This window comes from Phasianus colchicus, chromosome 5 (assembly GCF_987193195.1).
Source record: "Phasianus colchicus chromosome 5, bPhaCol1.hap1.1, whole genome shotgun sequence".
NCBI classification, from domain to species: Eukaryota; Metazoa; Chordata; class Aves; order Galliformes; family Phasianidae; genus Phasianus; species Phasianus colchicus.
In genome coordinates, this window is record NC_143440.1 from 51,832,385 (window position 1) to 51,855,170 (window position 22,786).

The window sequence follows — 22,786 nt, forward strand, 5'->3', positions numbered from 1 at the left end:
GTTGTTGTTTTTTTACTTAAGTGCTCTAACCTGAACTGATTGTATCAGCATGTACTGCTTTCAGCAGCTTTCAAGTCCTGGTTTTCAGGTGTGTATGTGCTATTTTGTTTCCCCAGCCATAACTCTAGTTCCTAATCCTTTCCTCACATCCCACAGATACTGATCTTGACTCAATAGTTGCTATTTCAGTAACCCTCAACTTCATGCTTAATTAAAGGTCCAGAACCAATCAAGATACTGCAGGTACATTGGAACGTACTTTAGCAAGACTTAGATCCAAAAATGCTAACCTCACAGCAAGTCCTAGCTGTCAGCCTGGGAAGTGTCTCAGCTGAAGATTTTTCATAGTGAATATGAGCGTATTCAGTATTACAGTGAAGTCTGCTAATTACCTGAAAAGGGTGGATGTTCAGCTTTTGAAGATTGAGATCTAAAAAAAACCCTACTGTTCTTAATTGTACATAAACTGTAATACGTAATATGTAAGTAATATGTTAATCATTGATAATGTTGAGTAAAAGCCATCATTGACCTGTACAAGAAGTAATCAGGATATAAGAATGCGTAAAGAATTGGAGAAAAAATAATGTTTTAAAGAGGTGTTGTATATTTTGATCCTGATTAGAAGTCATTGGGATCAAGAGGAATCTAATTTTATTTGCTCAGCTTTTAGACAAGCAGAACTATTTCCTGCTGGGATCAGTTTGTATACTACCAATACAATTTGCTAGCCATCTTCAGAATCCTCACTATCACTTCAATTGCTCTTAAATCTGGAGCTCCTACAAAGGAGGCTATTCTTGTCTGAACAGCTATGTTGAGATGTAAAATGAGACTAAATTGCTTAGTCCTAAAGGTGTATTTTCTGTTATGATAATGTATTGTTCTAAGTTACAAGAGTATAAAACATGAAAACAAGCAGCGTGGGAAGAGGCGTTCCAAGAGGAGAATGTGAGTTGATGAAGTGTGGATGATACCTTTCAGGTGCATGAGCGTACTGAAGAAATGGATTTTTTGCTCTTGGTAATCCGTAAGCTGTTGCGTACAAATTCACAATCAGTAAAGGTAGGTTAAAAATATTCTACTTCTTTCTTGCAAAAATAAACTCAATTTTTTACCTACAAAAAAACTTATTTTAATATTATCCATTATTTTTAACATAAGTGTGATTTGGTTTGCTGCTTTTCTTAAGCAAGTAAGCTAAAGGGCATTCTTTTCCTGGCCAGTACGTGTTCTAATAACTTTTTCTTTTCCTCTTGTTAAAATGAATTAGCTTCTAAGCTTTGCTTAAGGCTAAAAATGCAAGATGGAGATTTGACTAGAGTTATGTATGGGGTATTGAGGGCAGTGCTTATCCTTGGCTAAATATGGTAGCATTAACTTCTGGAAGTGTTAAGAAAAAAATAGAAATGTTGGATTGCATTTTCCAGACAGAACTATTAGTATAATCTGATTGAAATCTTTCTCTGCATGCTAAGAAACTACGACAACAGTTTGCTGAGATTTAGTGTGACATATTTAGTCTTCGTGGTCTCAAAGTAACAAATACATGAATTGTAAGAAATTAAATACAGGAAATAGGTTAGTGCAGAGCATCTCTGTGCAGCTCTTTGGGACTGCAGAAATTCTTCAAGGCTGATGTGTGTCTCAGTGCTTCAGATAATGGTATCCTAATGCTAACTATTCTGTTCTAAACAAAGGTAATTTGAATCTGTATTGGCTTTTTTGTTGTAAGGGAATCTGTGTTCTGATTAAATCTCCCAAAATAGTCATTGGATGGCACTGTTTTATATCTTGCTCTGCAGCTGATTCTTCAGAAGACACTTTCATATTATATAAATACAGGACAATTTTTAAATTTGTGGGTGCTTTCCACTATCTGACAGTTTTCATTTTCTCAATTTTTTTATGCTGGGGAGAGGGGAACTTGTGTATGTAGTTGTTTTAGCAGTGTGGAATGGATCATTCATTTTAAAAATACATACAGTACAGTATACTAAGCCCAGTGTTTCCTGCCTCATTCCCTTTTGAAAAAATAAAGGGGCTTTCATAGTACAGCTAATTCATTCAAAGAATGAAAGATTCTCTTCTTTTGTGCCTGGATTCATGGAATGAAGGAGGCCTGTTTCAAGGGGAAACAAGTTGCTTACAATTCTTGATAAGGCAGCAAGATCTCCTGTTGTGATTCACACATCAGCAATTCTGATTTTTCTGGCAGATTGTTGGTATTATGTCACAGGGCAGATATTAGATTGGCTTTAAGATTTCTTTTTCTGGAATGAGGTTGTTGTAAGAAAACCTGAGAGTTTTGGAATGGTGTTGGTGTCTAGTAATGGCTGCTTGGGTAAAAAAAAAAAAGATAAAAACAGAATAAATACAATGGTAGTTTCACAGAACACATTTCAAGGTTCTAGAATGCCATTTGAGGGCATCTGAATCATAGAATCATAGAATAGCCTGGGTTGAAATGGACCGCAATGATCGTTTAGTTTCAACCCCCCTGAGATATGCAGGGTCACCAACCACCCGACCAGGCTGCCCATGAGAAGTGTGCATATTTTGACCTCTGCACAGGTGTTTCTGAAGCTTGATCTTGAAGAACTGCCTGCTTTGATAATGCTTTTCTTCCTATCTATGTGTTGCTCTGCACTAGTGATGGTAGGTGCTTCTTGCTCAGCTTCCACTTGGAGAGTAAATGAGTTGTTTGATTATTTTTAATAATAGGGGATCGTTCAAGTATGCTGTTAGGAATTTGATATTTTCCTTCCAGATAGTAATCTGTATGGAATCCTTCCTATTAGGAAAAATTACCAATATGGTCTGAAGAGGAGTTAATTTAATATTCCTTGCCTCTAACTGCAGTTAGAATAATTCAGATTGGATTTAGCTTTAATAGCCGTCAGGCAGGGTTGTATTTAGCCTGTTGTTCTGGCAAAGGTAATCTCAGCTGTGAAGCAGATAATACTGTAGAGAGACAGGTTTCAGATACTGCTTGCACAGTTGCATGTTTTCAGATTTAATCTGCTTTTTATGTTTTCCTTATTCCTTTAAGAGGACATGCTTTGGAGCTTTCTGAGCTCTGGGGTATAATGCTCACCTCAGTAGCTACATAGCTCTTTGTAGGAGGAATGCTCTTTCATTGCATTTTGAGTGCTGATTTGTGCATTTTGTACTTTTGTTTTTGAATTTATGGGAGGTGTCAGGGAAGGAAAAATAAAACAACAAAGGCTGACAGTGTCCCAGTTTACAAGTAGTGCTTAGGGGTAGCTCAGAAGACATGAGAATAACTACATACCAGGTTATCTATCATAACTCCTTGCTTTTGTTATTTTCTTAGTTTAAGTGATCTAACCTACTCCAGCTGGCTGTGCTGGACACTGGGTTTGCATTTCATATACAGAAGTTAGACAGTAAATAACCGTAGCTACTGTTCCACTGTTCTCCCCTCTCTCATCCTGCACAGGTCATGAGTTTTATATTGCAGTTTTTAAAAAAAGGCTTTTGTCAGGTAGCATGTGTTCTTCTGTTTGGGTGTGAATAGAGATTAAGAATTTTAGCAGTCATCTACTAGCAAGGAGCTTAATGTGATGCTTGAGAGCTTTAAGTTGAATAAACTTATTGAAACTAAGGGAAAATTTGACATTAAAAAAAAATAGTCATTTTTAAGGCTCAGGTATCAGTACAACTATAGTAATCTTATACAGTCTGATAAGACTAAGCCTATCTTTTGATTGAAGTGAAGATATTAATATCTAACTTTTCAGTGAATCTAGATTTGGAAATACTTAGTGAGTACTTTCTTGTTTTGAGGTCCATGAAGTGATCATAAACTAAGAAAGAGTGCTGTTTTTGGTTTCAACTTTAACCACAGAAAAAAATCTTCGCGTTTTCAGGCCCAAGTGTTTGGCCTGAGCCACTCTTTTTAAAGGTGTTTGCCTTTTTCTATATCTCATATCTGTGGTTTTAAAGTGTTCAGTTTTGATTGTCTTAAATTTTCCTAGAATGTATGACAGCAGAAACCAAATTAAGACCATTGTAGCATAAAGAAGTAGAGATTCTAAGATTCCAAAGTAGTTTGTTTTACATTTGCTATGTAATTTTTTAACAGATCATATTAATGTCTGCTACCATCAACTGTGAAGAAATTGCTGATTATTTTGCAGTTCCAACTCAAAACGGTCTGAATCCAGCCTGCATTTTTAAGGTGGAAGGCAAACCTTATGCTGTTGAAGAATATTATCTTGATGATTTGAAGCACATTGTTCATTTTCAGGTATGGGAAATAAGATTTTTACATCATTGGACATAGTAAGAAATTAGAATAGTCAGCTAAAAGCTCTGTAGCAAAATTATGAATAAATGATTTTACCTTGCAGTTTCAGACAGAAATTAACATATGTTGACAGAACAATTTATCTAACTTCCAGTATCATCAACTGAGGCAAAGTTTAACAGTTAAGGTAAATAAATACAGTTAGGCTTTAGTCACTGAGATAAGAGAGTAATTATTTGATCTTGATAATTCAGAACATTTGAAAAACACTAATATAATGAAGAGAATAAGAGATGAACTTGAACAGTAGCAGTTTGTGAACATACTGTTACCCTTTAGATTTCATCTCTCAATTCTACAGAAACTATATTTAAAATCCGGGGAAAAAATCAGAGAAAATAATTCCTTATGCTGTGCACAGAGAGGGCATTTGTTTCGCTTGAGCACAGGCAAGCTAGAAGGCTGTCAACTGTTGAAGTTTTAATGCAGCCAAAAAAAAAAAATACAACAAATGTATGTAGCACTTGGCTTGTCAGTGTTTGTACGTTTGTATGGCAACTCAGACAACGTGGGGGAGATTACATAACATGAGAGTTTTTCCTAAGAGGTTTTTGATGATGACAACAAAAAGGTAACTAAGAAATTTAGTAAGTCTACTTCAGTCCAGTTGCATTTGTCAAAGCTTTCAGCTGGAGATCAGCTGTCTCACCTTTCAGCTCAGAGATCACAAACAAAAGGAACTGCTTTTAGTCCTTAGTTTTTTCTGTTTTCTTTATTTTTTTCCTGTGTATATGAGCATTTAACTTCGATTTTTAAGTTTACGTTTGCTTTTATGTTGTATTCTCCTGGCCATAGCTGTTTTCTTGTTTAGTAAGAGGAAAGGAACATGAATTCATTGTTGCCTTAGTGCAACTGAGAAACAGAGAAACATTCTTGAATGATTTTTAATATTTACAAATAAAAAAAAAAGAAATTGAGTTGGAAAGCACTGATATGTGCTTTTGCATCACGCTCCTTATGGTGCTCTGTGTGTGGAGAGTTTCTCTGGATGTCAGACTTACTAGAAGTATACTTAGAAAAATAGAAAATCTAAGAAGATTTATGTAACAGGAAATTGCCTTGACTCTCAGGCTCTAATAATTTGAGCATTACCATATGAAGTAGGAAGTTATCTTTCAGCATGTTGAAATTCAGAATCTGATAGCTGCCTGAGGTACAGGCTTCAGGCTTTAGTTCTGAGTATTTCTATTTCAAGGAAGTCACGTAGAAGAATACAGCATAGTTAAGAGAGAAAAAATTATTTTATAGGTAAACAGATTTTCTTTTCCCAAGTTTCTTCTTGATTTCAAAATTAATACTAAAAGATCAGGTGTCACAAATCAATACTCTTTGCTTAAAGGATCTTGACTTGAATCAATTCAGTAATTCTACTGTCCTGTATGCCATGAGGTCTGAACCTTTGTCTCTTCTCCAAAAAATCTTAGAATAATTTGATGTTACTGGATAAATGTAGAATTGTTTTATTCTGCAAACCTCTTAGCTTCAATATTGTTGCTCACTTTTGCAGGTGATAATATTTTAAAACTATCCTTGAAAATAGTTTGTTTTCTTTGAGCAGCTCTGACTCGAGATGATTTGGAAATTCACTGATACTAATTGTGACTTGGAAAATAAGCAGAAATGCCAGTCATTATTTTGTATTCTTCTCTCTGCTTGTTTACAGTAATCACTTTTCTATGGTAAGATAGATGTTGCTGGATGAAAGATAAGGCTTTTCCCTTGAACAGCACCATATTTAGAAAATCAGAGAAGGAAGGGAAAAACATTTTTCATTGTAGCCTTGTTGAATGGATATTGGGTCATTTATAGGTTTTATATATATATATATATATAGGTCATTTATACTGATAAATTTTGAGTATAAGTCTGCAAGTGCAGTTTCTTTCCTTTTTGCATAATGACCTCTGAGCACATTCTTCTGGATGCTTAAATGAATCATACTTTGTCATATCTGCACAGGTTTTGATTTAAAAATGCACAAAGGTTGTATCTGTAGGCAAACTTAAGGCTATCTGTGCTCTGTAAATGCATACCTGTTTCTGCAGGTGTAGCACTGCAGTGTAGGACTGGTGACATCAAATGCAAATTAATTGTTAATTAATAGTTAACTAATTGTTAACTTAGTTGTGAGGTCAGATGTTTAAAAGTTAAGCAAGTAGGACATCTTGATCTTAGTCACAGATAGATCTGTGAAATTCTATGTATCTACTTAGACCGAAAAAAGAGATTACCACTTCTGGTTTGCAAATGTAAAAACTCCATAATATCCCCACAACTGAAGTCAGAGTCCAGATAAAAGATAGTAAACTGCTGTCAAAAGCAATTTTGATGATTCTGTATTACTTCAGTCAGTTCTGACTGGGCTTTTGGACTTAAGGTTTCACACGTTGTTACCTTTTATTAAGAGTGATGTGGCAGCCTTGTCATGTTAAGGAATACTAAAGGTACAGTAGGTAACAAAACCAAAGAGACAAACTGGAGACAATTATTTAAGCATGGATGATCTCAAAAGTTTTGGTTTTAGTAATAGAAAATAGAAAACTTCTTAGATTATTGCATATTTTGTATTATGAAACAAAATATACCATCTTATGGACTTACCAGGCTTCAGTGGAAAAGTGTGAGCATGGTGGGTATGAAATGCAGCTAAGAAGCTCGGGGACTGACAGTGGTACACCTAAAAAGTTTACTTAGATAGCTGATTCAAGGAGGGATGGGAAGTGGAGAAAGTACTGTTGAGCCATCTTACACATAACTCTTTTGTGGTCAGGCACTGAAATATCCTGCCCGGGGAGGTGGTGGAGTTGCCATCCCTATCAGTGTTCAAGAGGTGTCTGGATGAGGAACTATGAGATATGGTTTAGTGCTTGTGGTAGCAATGGTAATGGGAGAATGGTTGGACTAGATGATCTTGTAGGTCCCTTCCAACCTTGTGATTCTATGATTTTGATCCTCCAATCAGGCCTCTACCAGAAGAGAGAGATTTTCAGGGCTTTCAGAAAAGCAGCTTTGATGCAGACACCAAGGTTACCTAGAGTTAACAGGATATAGTGTTACAAGCAGGCTGTTCTACTGAGGGTTGGAAAGCTGAAGACAGGTTTCAGTACTGAGAATTAAATATCAGCTATTCTCAAAAGCCATTTTTTCTGAGGGGGAAATGCATAATGTTGTAGACCATTCTCAGTACATGTCTCATTCATTAAGCAGTTTCTTTTAAAAACTGAAACATCATTAAGTCATTAAATTTGCTCCAAGAACTTGGTGGTTTGTGTTCTTAGGTATTAAAGCCTTGAATATGTGACTGAATGCTAGAAAATGTTGTAAACTCACTTAGTTGCAGTTATATTGTGTACAACACAACTGTGGTTCCTTGGCAGAATACAATATAAAATACAAGGTCTACTGAAAGTAAAGATAACATGAATTATTTACAGTAAGATTGAGGTGTATGTTATAGGACTGTGAGAAGGACTGTGCCTTCTTTACACAAATTCCTCTCCACATCATCCTGTTTTCCCTGTGTCAGAGTTAGTTGTGCATGCTTACTACTTCTGGTTAAGAAACGTATTCTACACGTGAAGAAATGTGGGCTAGTGCTCATCAAAGGTAGTTAGATATCAGAAGTAATTTTATAGCATTAGAATAGTAGAACACTGGAAGGAAAACATGTATTTAGAAGGTAACTAATGTTCTTCGTGTATCTGCTGTTCTGTATGAGTTTTAGTTGAAGAGCATTTGGCAAATCAACTTGTGTAATCTAGCTTATTTTACTGTGTTAACCTTAATACTTCCTTCTCCACACAGCTTCCTTCTCAAAGAATTGATAAGCCAATGATAGGAAAGGAAATATACGAGGTAGCAGTGTCTTTGATTCAGTCATTTGATGAGTTGGAGATGCAGTGCAATGGGTAAGATATAGTCCTAGTTCTGTTATCAATGGTTCTTTGGGGAAATGAGACACTAATTAAGGAGCAAGACCTAAAGCAACCTGCATGGTGTAATTTTTAGTCCCTCACTTTTCCACATATCACTGCTTTTATTTTATGAATTAGTGTGATTTCTTCTCTGTACTGAGACTCCTTGTAGATCTTACTGAATGGTCTGTGTTTCTGAAATAAAATTTGTGCCCTAAGCATGGCTGTCCAAGCAAGCCATTTCATACAGAAACTACTTTCTTTGCTGCCAATCACAGCTGAGTTTTTTATATGAAGAATTAAAAAAAACATACATTAAGCCATGAAAAAATATAAGCAAGCCAGTAATTTCCACAGATTGTTTATCTAGTGCTTTATTTTACTTTCTTTTGAAAGAAGTGATTTTTTTTTTTTGAGATACTCCATAGATTTTTGTAAATTGATGGTTAGTTTCTGAAAAAATTTAGTAAAATAGCTTGTACAACTTTAGTCTAACACAGAGTGTTATTTGTTAGGGATCTTTTTTGGTTCCATGTATTGTAATTGACTGTAAATATATACTGAAGAAATTATTTTGTTTTTGAAGCTTCACGTTTTGTTGTTGTTGTTGGAGTGGGAGAAGGGAAGAGAGCGAGCTGGCTTTATTTTCAGAGCTATAGATACATTTATGAACACTTTGTTAATAGTACTTCTCAGCTTTTTTTCTTGATTATTGCTTTTGATCTTTTTAGTGAAGCTGCTTTATTCTAAAATGAACAGCCAAATGTAACATTATTCATAGGCTAACTTCTACAAGCAAACATGAAAGTATTAGCATTACAGCTCTCAAGTACTGACAGGGCTATTGTGAACATCCTTTGCTATCTTCCACTGAAAATTCTACAGTTCATTATACAGTTCGATTGTAGAGACTTTCAAAGTGCATAAGACATTTTACATCAGGAATGATTGCTGTTGAAATAAAAGTTCTGTATTATGTTAAGCAATTTTATCCTTGTGGCTTACCATAGAAACTTCAAGGCATCTCTTGATGAATATCACGACCCGTAGTTCTTGATAACGTTACTTTTCTTACATGCTAGGCTTTAGTGACATTGAATACAGTGACATTGAAACATGAGACTGTATGTATACTGAGCAAGTCTCTCTGTAGTTGTGTGATATTGTAATACTTTTTCTAGTTTTTAAATAACCTAATTTTGATGAATTTAACTGGTAAATAATGTTTCTGTTTCAAAGACAAAACTAAACCTAATAATCTAGATAAAAGTTTTATATAGATGTTTTAAGCTCTGGTTCATTAGGGAGTTTGAATAATGCGTGTTATAGAAGATGCACAGTTTTGGTTGATCTTTCAAGGTGTATATTGGGATAATAAAGCAGCTTAAAGAACTGTCTGTTCTTTTTAGAGAGAGTTTTACACCAGACCGTGGAAGTGTACTTGTGTTTTTACCAGGTGAGGATAGATCTTCATAACTCTAGCTTCTTATATGTCATTTAATAAGATTTTTCTTGTGATTTCTTTCAACTGTACGTTAAACACATGGGGTTGCTTTGTTTATTTGGGTATTTTCCTTTCAAACTTAGTTTAATAAAATTAATTTTGCAGTTAATCTAGAGAAATTGATTTGAAATAACTACTAAGTGTTTTGTGAAGTTCTGTGGTTCTTTCAGAGGCATCTCCTGATCTACATGTATTGTAGTCTCTTCCCTGTTTTTTTTTAAGTTCTTGCAGCAAAACTGAAGTTTCACTTTTTTTCTTTATGTGTAAGTTTGTTAATAAAGTAGGAACATATTAAAAAAAAAAAAAATTAAAAAATCACCAAAAACAAATATGGAGCAATGTAGCAACTAATGATAATAACGTTACAGGTGGGTTTAAAACCTATTTATACAGTAAACTGAAGTTATTTTTTGTTACTTCTGAAATCTAGCTAAGGGCTTCAAGTAATAATGACAGCCAAAATGAAAGCAGGTGGTAATCAGTTGTTTGTTGTTTTTTTTTTTGTAACTCAGCTGCAGCATAGAATTTCTAGCATCACAAACTTAACTACCTGTTGGTTTCAAGTTTTCTTTTACTTAACCTAGCGAAGTTTCACATCTCTGAAAATTTCAGAATGCGTGCATTCTATTGGAGAGTCACATCGAAGCTGGGAGTAGCTCTGTTCTTTGGGTGCAGAGATGTTTGTCCCTACCAGAACTTCATATCTACCTGTAAATCTTTCTGAATCTCACTGCTGTGTTAAGCTCAGTAATAGGCATGGTAGCTCTAGGGCTGGAAGCACAGCGCACCAGCACAGCAGTATACAGCACTGATATTGTAGCTCCAAATGGAGATTTCTCCCTGCCAGCTAAATGGCATTGCAGCTTTCTTTCTCAGTTGCCTTCTCTATAAATGCCCTCTAGGTAGGAGGAAATGCTTTATTGTGCCAGTGTAGGACTTATTCCATTTTCTCATAAGTACAGTGACCATCTTTGTTGCCTCTGGCTTCCTATTTTAATGTTTATATTGTATGCTTTCAGATTTTTTAAGGTATTCTGAGTACATTTTAGTCTGAACTTACCCCAGCAGTTTCAGTTTCCAAATAGCAGGTGGTACAAAGAGCATGTTAAACTATGCAGTTGTTTTTTTTTTTAATATAGGCTACGTTGAATTTGCACAACCAGTCATAATTTCGGTACTTTTTCATCTGAATACTCGATTGTTTCTTGTTTCTGTACTTTGATATATGTTCTTTTGATTCTTCACAGAACAAGAAATAATAATTAAAAAAAACTGTAAAAGAGTTTAGGCTGTGTTGGTTGAATCATTGCTGAGCTAGGCATTCCAGTATATAATGTGTCCCTGCAAGACTAGCTGATGGGCTAAATGAAAGCTACAGTAATTTGTCATCCTCTTAAGAGCTTGAACAAGATAAGAATGGCTTCACTTCTGTTCTTCATATTTACTTGCTGGTGGCAGGAGTTGCATGACTTCAGGTTTATGGTGCCCTTTCAAAGGATTTATGCTGATACTGTCCTATCTTTTGTAATATCAATCTCTCATTTTTTGTTTGTTTTTTGTTTTCCACTTCTTCATGCTCCACTCCCATTATTCTAGTTTTTTTTTTTTTGCCAGGTTCTGTTACTAGAAACTTTCATATTCAAAGATCTGCCTCTCCTGTTGACATCCCTTTTTTCTGCTGGAGTCTTGCCTCTTCCAGAATTGGTCATTAAGTTCTACCTACTTTGTCTAGTGGGCAATCGCTAGATTGAGTAATAACTACTATTAACACTGTTTGTACAGTTTATTTCTACTGATTGTGGAAGAAGTCTCTTTAATTGCTAATAAGCGTAAGTTGAACTCAAGTGGTGATTTCACATTCAGATGCGGAATCAAGGGGTATGGCAAATAGGAAGCATTAGACAGCAGGATGGTCAGGCAGTGTATAGTAGGGTTGAGTAGGTCTGGTAGAAGGTGTCCAGACAGGTCCATGTCCTGATTTTCTTGTCTGTACCTTTATGTGCCTTAGTTCCATTCGTGAACAGATAATTTTAAAGTTATAATTATATTGTATATTGTTTTTGTGTGTATGTGAACAGAATACATGCTGATTTCTGTATATTTCTGTTTCCAGCACTGAAGGTATTTTGCTTAGTGCTTTGTTAATCTCTTGAACTACAGATTCTTCATTGTGCTAGTCAAGAAGGGCACTGGAATACCCAAAGAAAAGATGGGTGTAAAGATGGGTGTTAAGTGAGAATTGATTTGGAAGTTGTTAGTGATGACTGAAAACTCTGTTTACTCTTTTTTTAGGTTTCAGTGAAATAAGCTACATGCACTCACGTCTCACACGTATGTTTAACAAAAAGTAAGTTAAATCACATTTTCTTATTAAACTTGAATGTAAATCCTTTATCTGTGAGAGTCCTATATAGAACAGATAGTTTAGTGCAGAAATAGTTATTTTTTTATATGCTTGTATCAGCAAATATTCACAAATACATTTTCTTTAGGTGGCAGGTGTACCCTCTCCACTCACGAGTCTCCTTAGAAGAACAAAATAATGTATTTTTGAATCCAGTTCCTGGCTACAGAAAAGTAAATATTCTTTAATCATTGGTTTTTTTTAAGCCTGTAAAATCTTTTTCTGTGAAGAATGTGATCTGTTCCAAGTAAAATTGCTGCATGAGGGCAAAGGATGATGCTTTTCTGTTTATTTTTACCCTCAAGATATAAACTGTTATTTTTACCAAGCTGTTGACTTCACTGGTATTTAGACCTGAAAGAGATGTGATTGAGGAAGTTACCCTTAATGTATCGTGTGCCACTGTTTTTATCCTTCAAGATAGCTTGTGCATGTTGATTATTCCACTTTCATGACAGTGACACTGCAGAGCAGAGCGGCTGTCCTGTACAAGGATATCTGTTCCATTTTTGTGTCCCTCTTTTTGGCTGGAGTCCTGGTTTGCTTTGTCACTGCTAGTATCGTGATACTTTGTTACGACAGATGTATAAAGAAATATTTGTGTACTTTATGATATATACTGTACTGCTTTAGAATGCATTTTTACTAATAGGACAAGAAAATGCAGGTTTTGTGGTATTACACTGTTTGTATTTTGCATGTAGAGCAGAAATACTAATATTTCTTCTCAGGTTAGATATTTCATGCAGACATATTAATGTAAGTAGTTCCTGTCTTTATACAGTTCTTGTTCCTTTCTTGCTTGAAAGGTTATTCTATCTACAAACATAGCTGAGAGCTCTGTTACAGTTCCTGATGTTAAGTATGGTAAGTCTTCTACATTTTCAAGCTGTGCATATGTTGTATTCGTAACATTTTCTTCATTGCTACTTGCCAAAATCTTTGCAGCATGTCACCCCTCTACAAAGCTTTCTTGGCAGTGTTTAATTCTGACAGTTACTGAATTTTTTTTGTTCACAACAGGAAAGTTTTACATCTGGATGTACATATAGATAAAGCTATTGATTAGGATGAGAGTTCTAATCCTGCACTGGAAGAAAAGCAGTATTTCAAATGCAGTAACGAGCAGGGTTATAACTTATGTTTCAAGTAGCTTAAGCATTTTATTTCCATTCTGAATATATTTTAAGATATTTGTGTCAGATTAACAAATTCTGCTTTACAATATCCAGGTGCAGAATGATTATCTTCTAATGCATTTGCATTATTTTTATGTCTATGTAAAAATCTCTTTGCAGTTGTTAGTATCCTCAGTAGCTTAAGTCTAGTTGTTAGAAAACCAACAAAGAAAATAATGTTTGTGAAAAATAAAAATTTTCCCTTTCTGATTATATAAAATCAATCTGTATATCACCGTAAAGATAAATTACTACTTAATGTTACTAAGATTATATTGTTTTTAATTGCAGTGATAGATTTCTGCTTAACTAGAACTTTGTTCTGTGATGAGGAAACTAATTATCAAAGTTTGAGACTTCGCTGGGCATCTAAATCAAACTGTTATCAAAGAAGAGGTAAGGTGGCAGTAGGGAATGGAAAGGAATTTGATGAAGAATTCTAGATGAAAAATACTGATAATTTTTTGTCATGAATGATTTATACAGAAATGTTATCATACCTTATCAAGTCAGGTATTAAAAAGAGATTAAGCTACTATGCCTGAATGTTGCATTTTGTTGAAGTATTTCCTTTGGAGGTAAGCTTTTTTATTTTATTGAAAAACATTAAAATTAATGGACCATAGAACTTCAAATGATTCCTTTTTACTTAGTAGTAATTTTTTTTAACCATACCTTATTTTTTGAAAAGAGGGAAAGCAGCAGTTAGCTCCTTATTGACTGCAGGAAGAGAATTGTGTCTATTCATCACTCTTAAATTATTGAAAGATCCACAGCAGTATCTTTACAGTGTTTGTTGTAGCATAAGGTTAAATATGAGCTTAGATCACCTTTTCTTGTTAGTACTCTTTGATATCAAAGTCTTTATTTTCAGTGGAAAGGAGTACTTAATTTAATAAGTGAAATCTTTAGATATAAAAATATCTTCATTGTTTTCATACTGTGAGAGCTTCAGTTACAGCTTTGTTTCCATTTGGTTCTGGGTCGGTGTTGGTTATGGCTGCTGACCAATATACAGCTAATAGCAGCAGCATCTTGTATAGCAGGAAGCTTGGTCTTGCTGAGTGTGTGACTTTAAAATATGGCCTTACTTTCCAGTGGAGTTATCTCACACCAAATAGAGTCCTCTTGAGTTTGCTGTTGTTTCTCAGCTGTTCTTGATGCTTGTAGATGTTTTTTTACAGTGTGGCTTGGGCAGTTTACAAACTGATAAGTTTGTTCTTCTGTTTGAAGGTCGTGCTGGACGTGTTTCCAATGGATATTGTTACAGGCTTGTACATAAGGACTTCTGGACAGATTGTATTCCAGAGAAATCACTACCTGAGATGCTGGTAAGAATTTTTGGGGTTACTAATGAAATTTTTTGTGTGTGTGTCCATTGTAGCACAGGCTTTACCTAAAGTGAATGCATTATTTGAGTAGTTATTAATAGCTGTACAACTAAATGGAATTAAGTTGGTAAATAATTGAGAAAGACCATTCATTATTGTGGTGTTCATAGGAGGTGAATTTCAGCGGTAAAATGGATGTGACTTAGGAAATTAACATTCTGTTCAAAAGAAAAGTATCCTTAGTCATGCAAAATTATTTTTAGCTGTTACTGAATTATAAACTTGAAATTATTTTAAGGATCAGTATCTTCAATTAATTCATAAATTAAACACCTCTCTTGGGGAAAAGTAAGAATAATACTGTCTTCCCTTCAGACTTGTCCACTGGGAACTACAGTATTAAAAATAAAAAAGCTTGATATGGGAGAGCCAAAAGCTTTGTTGGCAACAGCTCTTTCTCCACCCAACATAAGTGACATTGAACGTACCATACTTCATCTGAAAGAGGTAGGCATTCTTTCTAATGCTGCTGAAATCCAAGTAATGAAAATGTATGGCATTCCTTGTTATTTAAGATGCTAGTAACCTTAATTAGGACCTGAAATGAGAATGATGTCTAAGCAGTGTTTTGTCATGTTAGGCAATTATTTGGTTGCCATACTCTTCAGCATATTTTCTGCTGCTACTGCATTTCAAAGAGATAGTAATTTCATCAGAGAGTAAAAGCAGAATCCTGAAGAAATTGTAATACTTGTGAACTAGCATTTGTGATTAGAAAGAATAAGAAGAATATTAGAGAACTTGAGATCTGTAAGTGAAATTGTTTATTAAACAAGTAGCATCTTACAGCCTGAACATCTCCCTTTCTATCTGGAAATTGGCAATTTTGCTTTCCAATTATCAATTTGGTATGTGGTAGAACACCAGTTTTATTCCAGTATTAAAGCTTTTCTTTTTGAAGAAATGATATTTGTATACAGTAGCTTGGTTTTATATCCAGTACATGCAGTAAAAGTTTCAGGTAGTAGATTCTTCAAATTAATTCAACTTAGTTACAGTTATGGCTCAAATTGAATGCTGCTTTGCAATTGTTTATTTCTTGTATTGTTTTCTTACAAACAATCTTAGACTTACTTGATCAGATCTTACTAGCAAATAATTTAAATTTCTGTAGCTAGGAGCACTTACAGCTTGTGTGCAAGCAGAAGAAAATCTACGTGATGGTGAGCTGACTTTCTTAGGAAATGTATTGGTACATTTGCCAGTGGATCTGCATCTTGGAAAATTGATCGTCCTTGGGCATGTCTTTGGATGTTTAGAAGAATGCCTTATTATAGGTAAAAGAAGAATGTGAGAGAATTTCTTTATTTCCATAAAAACAAGTAACGTACAGGTTTTCATTTTGATTTCTTTTTATTGTAGCTGCAGCACTCTCTTTGCAGAACTTTTTTGTAGAGCCTTTCAAGCAGCCTATTGATGGATACAGGTATTATAATCTTTGATGTTTTATATCTTCCTGGCTATTCCTGGAAGCACAGTGCAAAGCTGATTACAAAACACAATTTTTAATGTCTTGAGTTTAAATTCCTTCCAAAGTGCAGCTGACACATTGAAATATTGCTATATGAACTAATCAGTATCACGAAGTCAAGTCACCCTTTTCTGTGTGGAAGACCTGATTCTTCAGCTTTGCCTTCCTGATGTGAACATTGATGTGAAGTGTCTGTTAAAAATCAGTTAGTGTGCTCACGCAGCTTACCATCAGTGAGGAAGTGTGGAAAAAAACAGTTACCATAAACGTATTGAACTTGTTTATTAATGTGTTGGAAGATGCTGATAGTGTATCTGTAGTAATACTGCATATTGTGTATAGTATGTATACAGGTTTTATTACTATATTTATTATAACTATAATAATTATAGTTCAGCTATAATAAATTTAAGATGAGAAAAAATGTTATTGAAAATTCTTCATGTTGTTGTTGTTTTTTTTTTTGCCAGGAGCAAACTTTTCTTTTCTGGGAATAGTAAGAGTGACTGTATTGCAATTGTGAATGCATTTAAGGTGAGTCTTCTGTCTGATTTTTCCAGCGAAGTCTGGACCAAAGTGAAACCTTCTCGTTTCTGTGTGATCTGTGCAGTATTTTTGTTTTGAAGTTGTTAAAAACTTCGTGTTATACTTAGCTGTTTAGTAATACTTTGAATAATTTGAAAGCTATCTTGCTCTATGTAACACTACTGCTAGTACTGACTGAATCAATTTTTACCACACCTGTGAAGGAGGTGTGCAACTTTTCTCCAGAGTAAGGCAGCAGGAAATGGGTAAAAATGAATTGCACTGCTTGTTTTCTGAGCGTTTTTTACTGTTCACCTAAGCAAGTGCAGAACAGTTTGAAGAGTGGAGAAGGAAAGAAAATGCACCATTTCATTTCTGCTTGCCAGAAGTAAAAGCAGATTTTGAGCAAGACATGGACGTGAGACTTATGTTTTCTTGATGCCCTCTAATCATGAAGAAGCTGTTTTACATGGGATGCAGATTCTTTCCAACTGATGAAGGTGTCTTTAAAGTGGATGTCTGATTGCATCCAGCAGAACAAATAGTAGTTAAGCAGCAAGCAGAAAGAAGTTACTAGTATTAATCATATGAAACACAAAACGATTTATGTTCTTTTTCTTCAGAGTGATGTAACTTTTATAACCCAGCCAGTTTTTTTCAGATCCTCAGTAATGCATTGTTAAAATTACATCTTGCAGCTGCATCGCTTTTGTCATTGCGTAAGCCAAAGACCCAGAGTTCATGCCAGTGCTCAATAAAATCAGTGTAAGAGTGTTCTTAGAGTGAGGAGTGTTTTTTATCTGCTTAGGAGGAATCATCTTAAGACTTAAAATCACAATCATATCTTAAGAATAAAATCATTTAAAAAAAAAAAAACAACTCAGGATGTCTAAAGTCCAGTCCTCTGGTGAGATCAGTCAAGATCATTCAGGGCTTTATTCAGCTTAGTACTTGAAATCTTGGAGGAAGGAGACTGCAAAAAATGTATGGACAGCGTGATTTACTGCCAAAGCATCCTTTTTTGAACAAATTTCTTAATACCCAATTGAGCGTTGCAAGTAATGCTATAATAGAACTAAGATTCCTGTCACTGGCTCACTTTTGCATATGGTGTCAGCTTCTGAACTCTGTAGTGCCAAAGAGACTTTGAATTACTGGAAGACATGGAAATACTGAAAGTCTTACAGAAGGCCCCATGGGGTGCTGGAACATATGTGGGGAAGGGCTTAGAGGTGAGTTTGTTCAGCCCTAAGAAGAGGGTGCCTAAAGGGCAATCTTAGTTGATGACTTCTACTATACCTCATGGCAGAGTGTAGGATTAGAGGTTGGAAGCCAGGCCTCCGCTTGGAAGTGTGCAGCCACAGGACAAGATGTTGTGGACACAAGTTGCATCAAGAGAGGTTCTGCTGATATGCTGTGGTGGAGAGGGGTAGAAATTGTCTGTGAGATGTAATCAAACGATAGAATAGTTTGTCTGCAGTGGTTATGGAATCTCCATCCTTGGAAGTATTCAGACCTTGGTAAAAACATCAAAAATGTCATCCAAGTTGGCCCTGCTGTGTATAATAGTGTTAGCTGAAGGACACCTCTGATTTCTAAATTAATATTTTAAAATTATCCTAAGCATAGGTGTGGAAAATCTTCATAGTTTTCAATATGGCATGATTTTTTTTGTTATTATTGACCATTTGTACTTGAATACTAAGCCACTTCTTTCTTAGGCGTGGCAGATGTGCAGACAGAATGGGGACCTGAGACATCCCAAGGTTAGTTAAACTTTTTTATCACTTCTGTCCAATACTGAAACTGGTGACTTCAGTACTGGAGTGTTCTGTCATCTTAGTAAGGAATTCAGACTGGCATTTTTTCTTTACTATGATTGTCATTGTCATAAGTAAATAGAAGCACAGGTTTTGAGGTGTCATAGTGAGTCTTTGGTTCTAGTATTTGAAGAGAACATCTTACTTAGTCCCTGTGTTAGATGGATTGACAGTGGCCAGAATGTTTGAAATTAAACTGAGAAGGGAACTTGAGCTGTAGTTGAAAGACACTTCTCTAACCATGGGTGTCTTTTGGGGGGAGCATCTGGAAGGATGGAAGATCTTGGTGTATCAGTCTCAGAAGTCCAGTAGTATGCACACATTAACTGCCTGTAGTCTTTTTTCTATGTGTAAGATAAAATGCTTTTGATTTCTCCATTTAAGTCAGAGCATAGTGTGCTTTATGAATATCAGCGCACAACGTGCACTGATTTATAGTGAATATCTGAAGTTCTAGATCTTAAGAAGTTCTAGGTTGTCTTCTGTTTTGAGGTAGTCATCTTCTTGAAGGAGATTCTGTACTAGCAGCTCAGAGGCGTTGAACATTTGGATTTATATGAGAAGTCTTAATGCTCCACAGCTGCACTGCTGATAATCCAAGTACAGTTGTAGTCAAATATATTATCAAAATGCATGGTCAGAAGTAAAGAGAGCTGTGAAATGAGGTAACATGTTTTTCATTGTATGTAGCTATTATTTGTGTCTACACTAAAGAATGTGAGAGAACATCATAGTTGTTAGAAATTTCTTTGCTATTTTACTTCTTATTTGCACTTCTTACTTTCTTCTCCAGGATGAGCTTGAGTGGGGTCAATTAAATTATGTTCATATCAAGAAAGTCAGAGAGGTGAGCTGAAGTAGTCATTTTTATGAATGAGATGTTTTTACAGATGGTAATATCGTGGATAAGCCTACTTAATGTACAACTGTGTGTATATATCTCGGTACATATCTTCTTTAAACTGAGTACGTGAGATCATCTTTTCGCTCTCAAAGAAATAAACACTGTTGAAAGCAGTGTTAACTTGAACACTTACAGGCACTTGGCTACGTGTCACATGAGAACTTAAAGGTGTGCAAAATAAAATCTAGTACTGCATTTTAAAAGTACTAGTGAAGATGCTAAGCAGTATATTAGATGAAATGGATATTAATGTCACTTAAAAAGTAAGAGGGCTTACCTTCTTGCTTAGACTTTTACTAAGTTTTGTTGTTGTTGTTCGGGTTGGATTTTATCTGTTAAATGTAACTAGAGCTGGAATTTCAGGTGGCAGAGTTAGTTGAGCTTCTGAAAGAAAGAGTCAAACAGTTTAACATGCATGTTAATACTCAGCTGTCTGCGATGGATCAGGAGTATGCATATAAACAACATTTCATTTTGCAGGTAATTATTTAATAATTCTTTGGGCAGAGATATTACTTCCAAAGTTTGTAATTGGGTTTTTACATACCATTTCCAACTAGTACTTTGAGATATCCTATGTTTCAGATTTCTTGTAAATTTTTAAGATTGCATTTGAAACATTTTTTTTGGATAATTAAAAGCACGAATAATGTTATGGTTGGAGTATTGGACCTTTAGCAATCCCTTTTGTTTCTGTCAGTTCATTAAATTAAAATGAAATGATACTCAGATTAATTAACCTTGTATCTCAGTTAATCTTTAAGTCATAAAAAATACTCTGAAGACAGGTTTGAGTTGAAATGATAAAAGCTAACGTCTATGAAAAAGATGTTTTTGCTTGTTTTGAATTCTCTGTTGAAATTGCCACTGGCTTGAGTTGTTACTGGAGGGAAAAATAAGATTGCTCAGCTACTGTAACTTGCTTCAATTTTCTAATGACATTTCTTCTCCTATTTGGACTGATTAGTAGTGATTTTGTTTTCACAGACTTATCATCTCAACAGCAGTTGACTTAACGGTGTAAATAGTGAACTTTTCATAGCTGAATTGTTAAATACTGTGTGATGTAATGTGAAAATTGAACAGCTGCCACAGAGTATTGTATATGGATTTCTTTGAAATTGACATTCTTTTAAAAGAGAGGTTAGCCATTGAAGTTTTGACTTAGTCTGCATGCATATTAAAATACACATATTAAAATACTGTTCCAGAAGCTGAAGTCATGGAGAGTATGTTTTAAATGGATAGGATTTGCATGAGTTAAACTTCAGTTGGGAACAACAGTAATTTCTGCTAAAAGGCAGGAAAAAAAAAATCATATTAAGATGTGCTGGTATTGCTTCACGTTGCAACTTTATCTCTTTTTGAGAAACCGAATATTAGAATAAGCTGTAATTAAAAAAAGAAAATATTTTCTTGATTTCAGGTTGTAATGGCTGGTGCTTTCTATCCAAACTACTTCTCTTTTCAAAAATGTAATGAACAAGGTGCAGTGAGGGAGCTTGGTGGCAAAGATCCAAAAACCACCGTGTTGGTATGTTATGAAGTTGAATGATGTAATCAAGCATCAAATAATAGGAATATGTAATGTTAGTGGTATTTCTCAAGGTTTTTTTCTGTCTTGGGACAAGATAGAATCAGGGTATGTAAGTATTTCTCACCTGGTATGTCATCTTCCTTTCTTCTGTTACAATACACGTTGTGTGGGTGGGCAGTTTAAAAAGGATTCCGACTTCAGCCTCTACACATTTGATTGCTGGTCTTTCAGAAAACTAATAAATGGTTTTGAGAGAGTGCACTTCTGAGTTGAAAGAGTTGTTACAGCTTCAGTGTTACTGTTCTGTAATCTTGTACTTAGTAGTATGTGACAAACATGCCAATTATTTTTAAGGTTACTTGGATGTTGCATTCTCTTTCTTCTTTTGACTCCGTAGACATTTTTATCTGATTGAATAAGTACAAGTTTGAAATTGTCTTTGCTTCTGCGGAATGGCTCAGATTAACCTAGGAAAGTGTTTGGGTATCTGATTGATCAGTGCTTAGTCTAGAGGCTGTAGTGAGGCTGACCTGCCTGTAGTTGCCCAGGTCATTCTTACAGTTTTAAAATCTGGATGGAACATTTCCTACTCTTTTGTCAGGGCCTTGTCCCAGCCTCCGTGACCTTCCACAGTGATACAGAGCAGCTTTGTGATCAGACAGCTGTTGCAGTGCAGCGCAGCCCCTGTGGTTTCATTAGGTTTTATGGGTTGGTTTCTTTTTTTCTTCATGAAATCTTCACTTCTATCCTCTCCCACTATTGAGAACTTTTCTTGAATCTTGACTCCAGGAGGAATGAGGTAGGGCAGTAATTAGCAGCAGAAATTTTTTTTTCAGATTTTTTTAATTTAATGCAGTATGGTTTTTTTTCTTAATTGGGTTCTTAGATCATTACTATTGTAGCTCAAGTGAAGGAGGAAGATAAGAGCTAACTAATTATTTAGATGAAGTTAATAGTGTATTAAAGTGGTTGAATGTGTCCAAGCTTAACTTGACTTTTCTTAACAGCTGAAGAATATTCCTCCCTATGGTTATCTATACCATAATCAGTTGCAGTCACAGTTTAGACAGTGTGGACAAGTAAAATCTGTTACGTATGATGGATCAAGGTAAGCACAAAATATTTTAAGCATCATGCTTGTTTGTTGGTCTCAGTTGTGAGCTGGCTAATGACTTTCCTTCTTTTAAAATGGTGTAATGACAAAATGAACATTTCTAATTTAATCTGTCAGAAATCAACAAATTGTTTTTGATTGATTGAATAAAAAAGGGAGCTTTGAAATTGAGTATGTATTGATTGGAATAACATTTGATAAGCTAGTGCCGTAGAGGCCAATTTGTCCTGTTTCTTTTGTTTTGTAACAAAGAATCTTAACTGCAGCTGATCTGTCTGTATTTGTTTCTTATTTATATAGTGAACTCAGTTCATCTGATGGTACCAATGGCTTTTTACAAAATGCATGCAATTTGGCAATGTTAGCTGGTCTGCAGGACTGAAGTGCCCAAACATCATTCCATGTTTTTATGCTTTTTATGCTTTTCCCTTTTCAAAAAAAATAAAAATAAAAATCACATGTATCTTCGCGTTCTTTCTATTTGTATTAAATGTAGTAAATTTGGTACGTTCATGTGAGACTGCTAGAAAACTTTTTTTTTTTTACAAGAACAGTTAAAAGAAAAGTTTTAGGCATATAATTGAGACCTGTAAGGAAAACACATTTTGTAGTTCTCTGACTCCCTGTGATAAGGGCAGGGAAAAAAAAATGATAGCTTTTCTGTTTTTATAATTGTCTTGGTTTACTTTTG

The 22,786-nt window shown here is 35.0% G+C and overlaps 1 protein-coding gene across 1 annotated transcript in view; it reads left to right on the plus strand.

Moving 5' to 3' along the window:
• The window catches only part of TDRD9 (tudor domain containing 9), a 59,912-nt gene that overhangs the window by 22,268 nt on the left and 14,858 nt on the right, over positions 1-22,786 (plus strand). The window contains exons 6-23 of the mRNA XM_090141703.1: positions 985-1,065; positions 4,109-4,273; positions 8,138-8,241; positions 9,657-9,703; positions 12,044-12,098; positions 12,244-12,328; positions 12,965-13,022; positions 13,625-13,729; positions 14,567-14,664; positions 15,040-15,171; positions 15,839-16,001; positions 16,087-16,150; positions 16,666-16,729; positions 18,442-18,486; positions 19,334-19,387; positions 19,808-19,924; positions 20,871-20,978; positions 21,989-22,089. Coding sequence (XP_089997829.1) covers positions 985-1,065; positions 4,109-4,273; positions 8,138-8,241; positions 9,657-9,703; positions 12,044-12,098; positions 12,244-12,328; positions 12,965-13,022; positions 13,625-13,729; positions 14,567-14,664; positions 15,040-15,171; positions 15,839-16,001; positions 16,087-16,150; positions 16,666-16,729; positions 18,442-18,486; positions 19,334-19,387; positions 19,808-19,924; positions 20,871-20,978; positions 21,989-22,089 — 1,646 coding nt within the window. The remainder of the gene's footprint in view (positions 1-984; positions 1,066-4,108; positions 4,274-8,137; positions 8,242-9,656; positions 9,704-12,043; positions 12,099-12,243; positions 12,329-12,964; positions 13,023-13,624; positions 13,730-14,566; positions 14,665-15,039; positions 15,172-15,838; positions 16,002-16,086; positions 16,151-16,665; positions 16,730-18,441; positions 18,487-19,333; positions 19,388-19,807; positions 19,925-20,870; positions 20,979-21,988; positions 22,090-22,786) is intronic.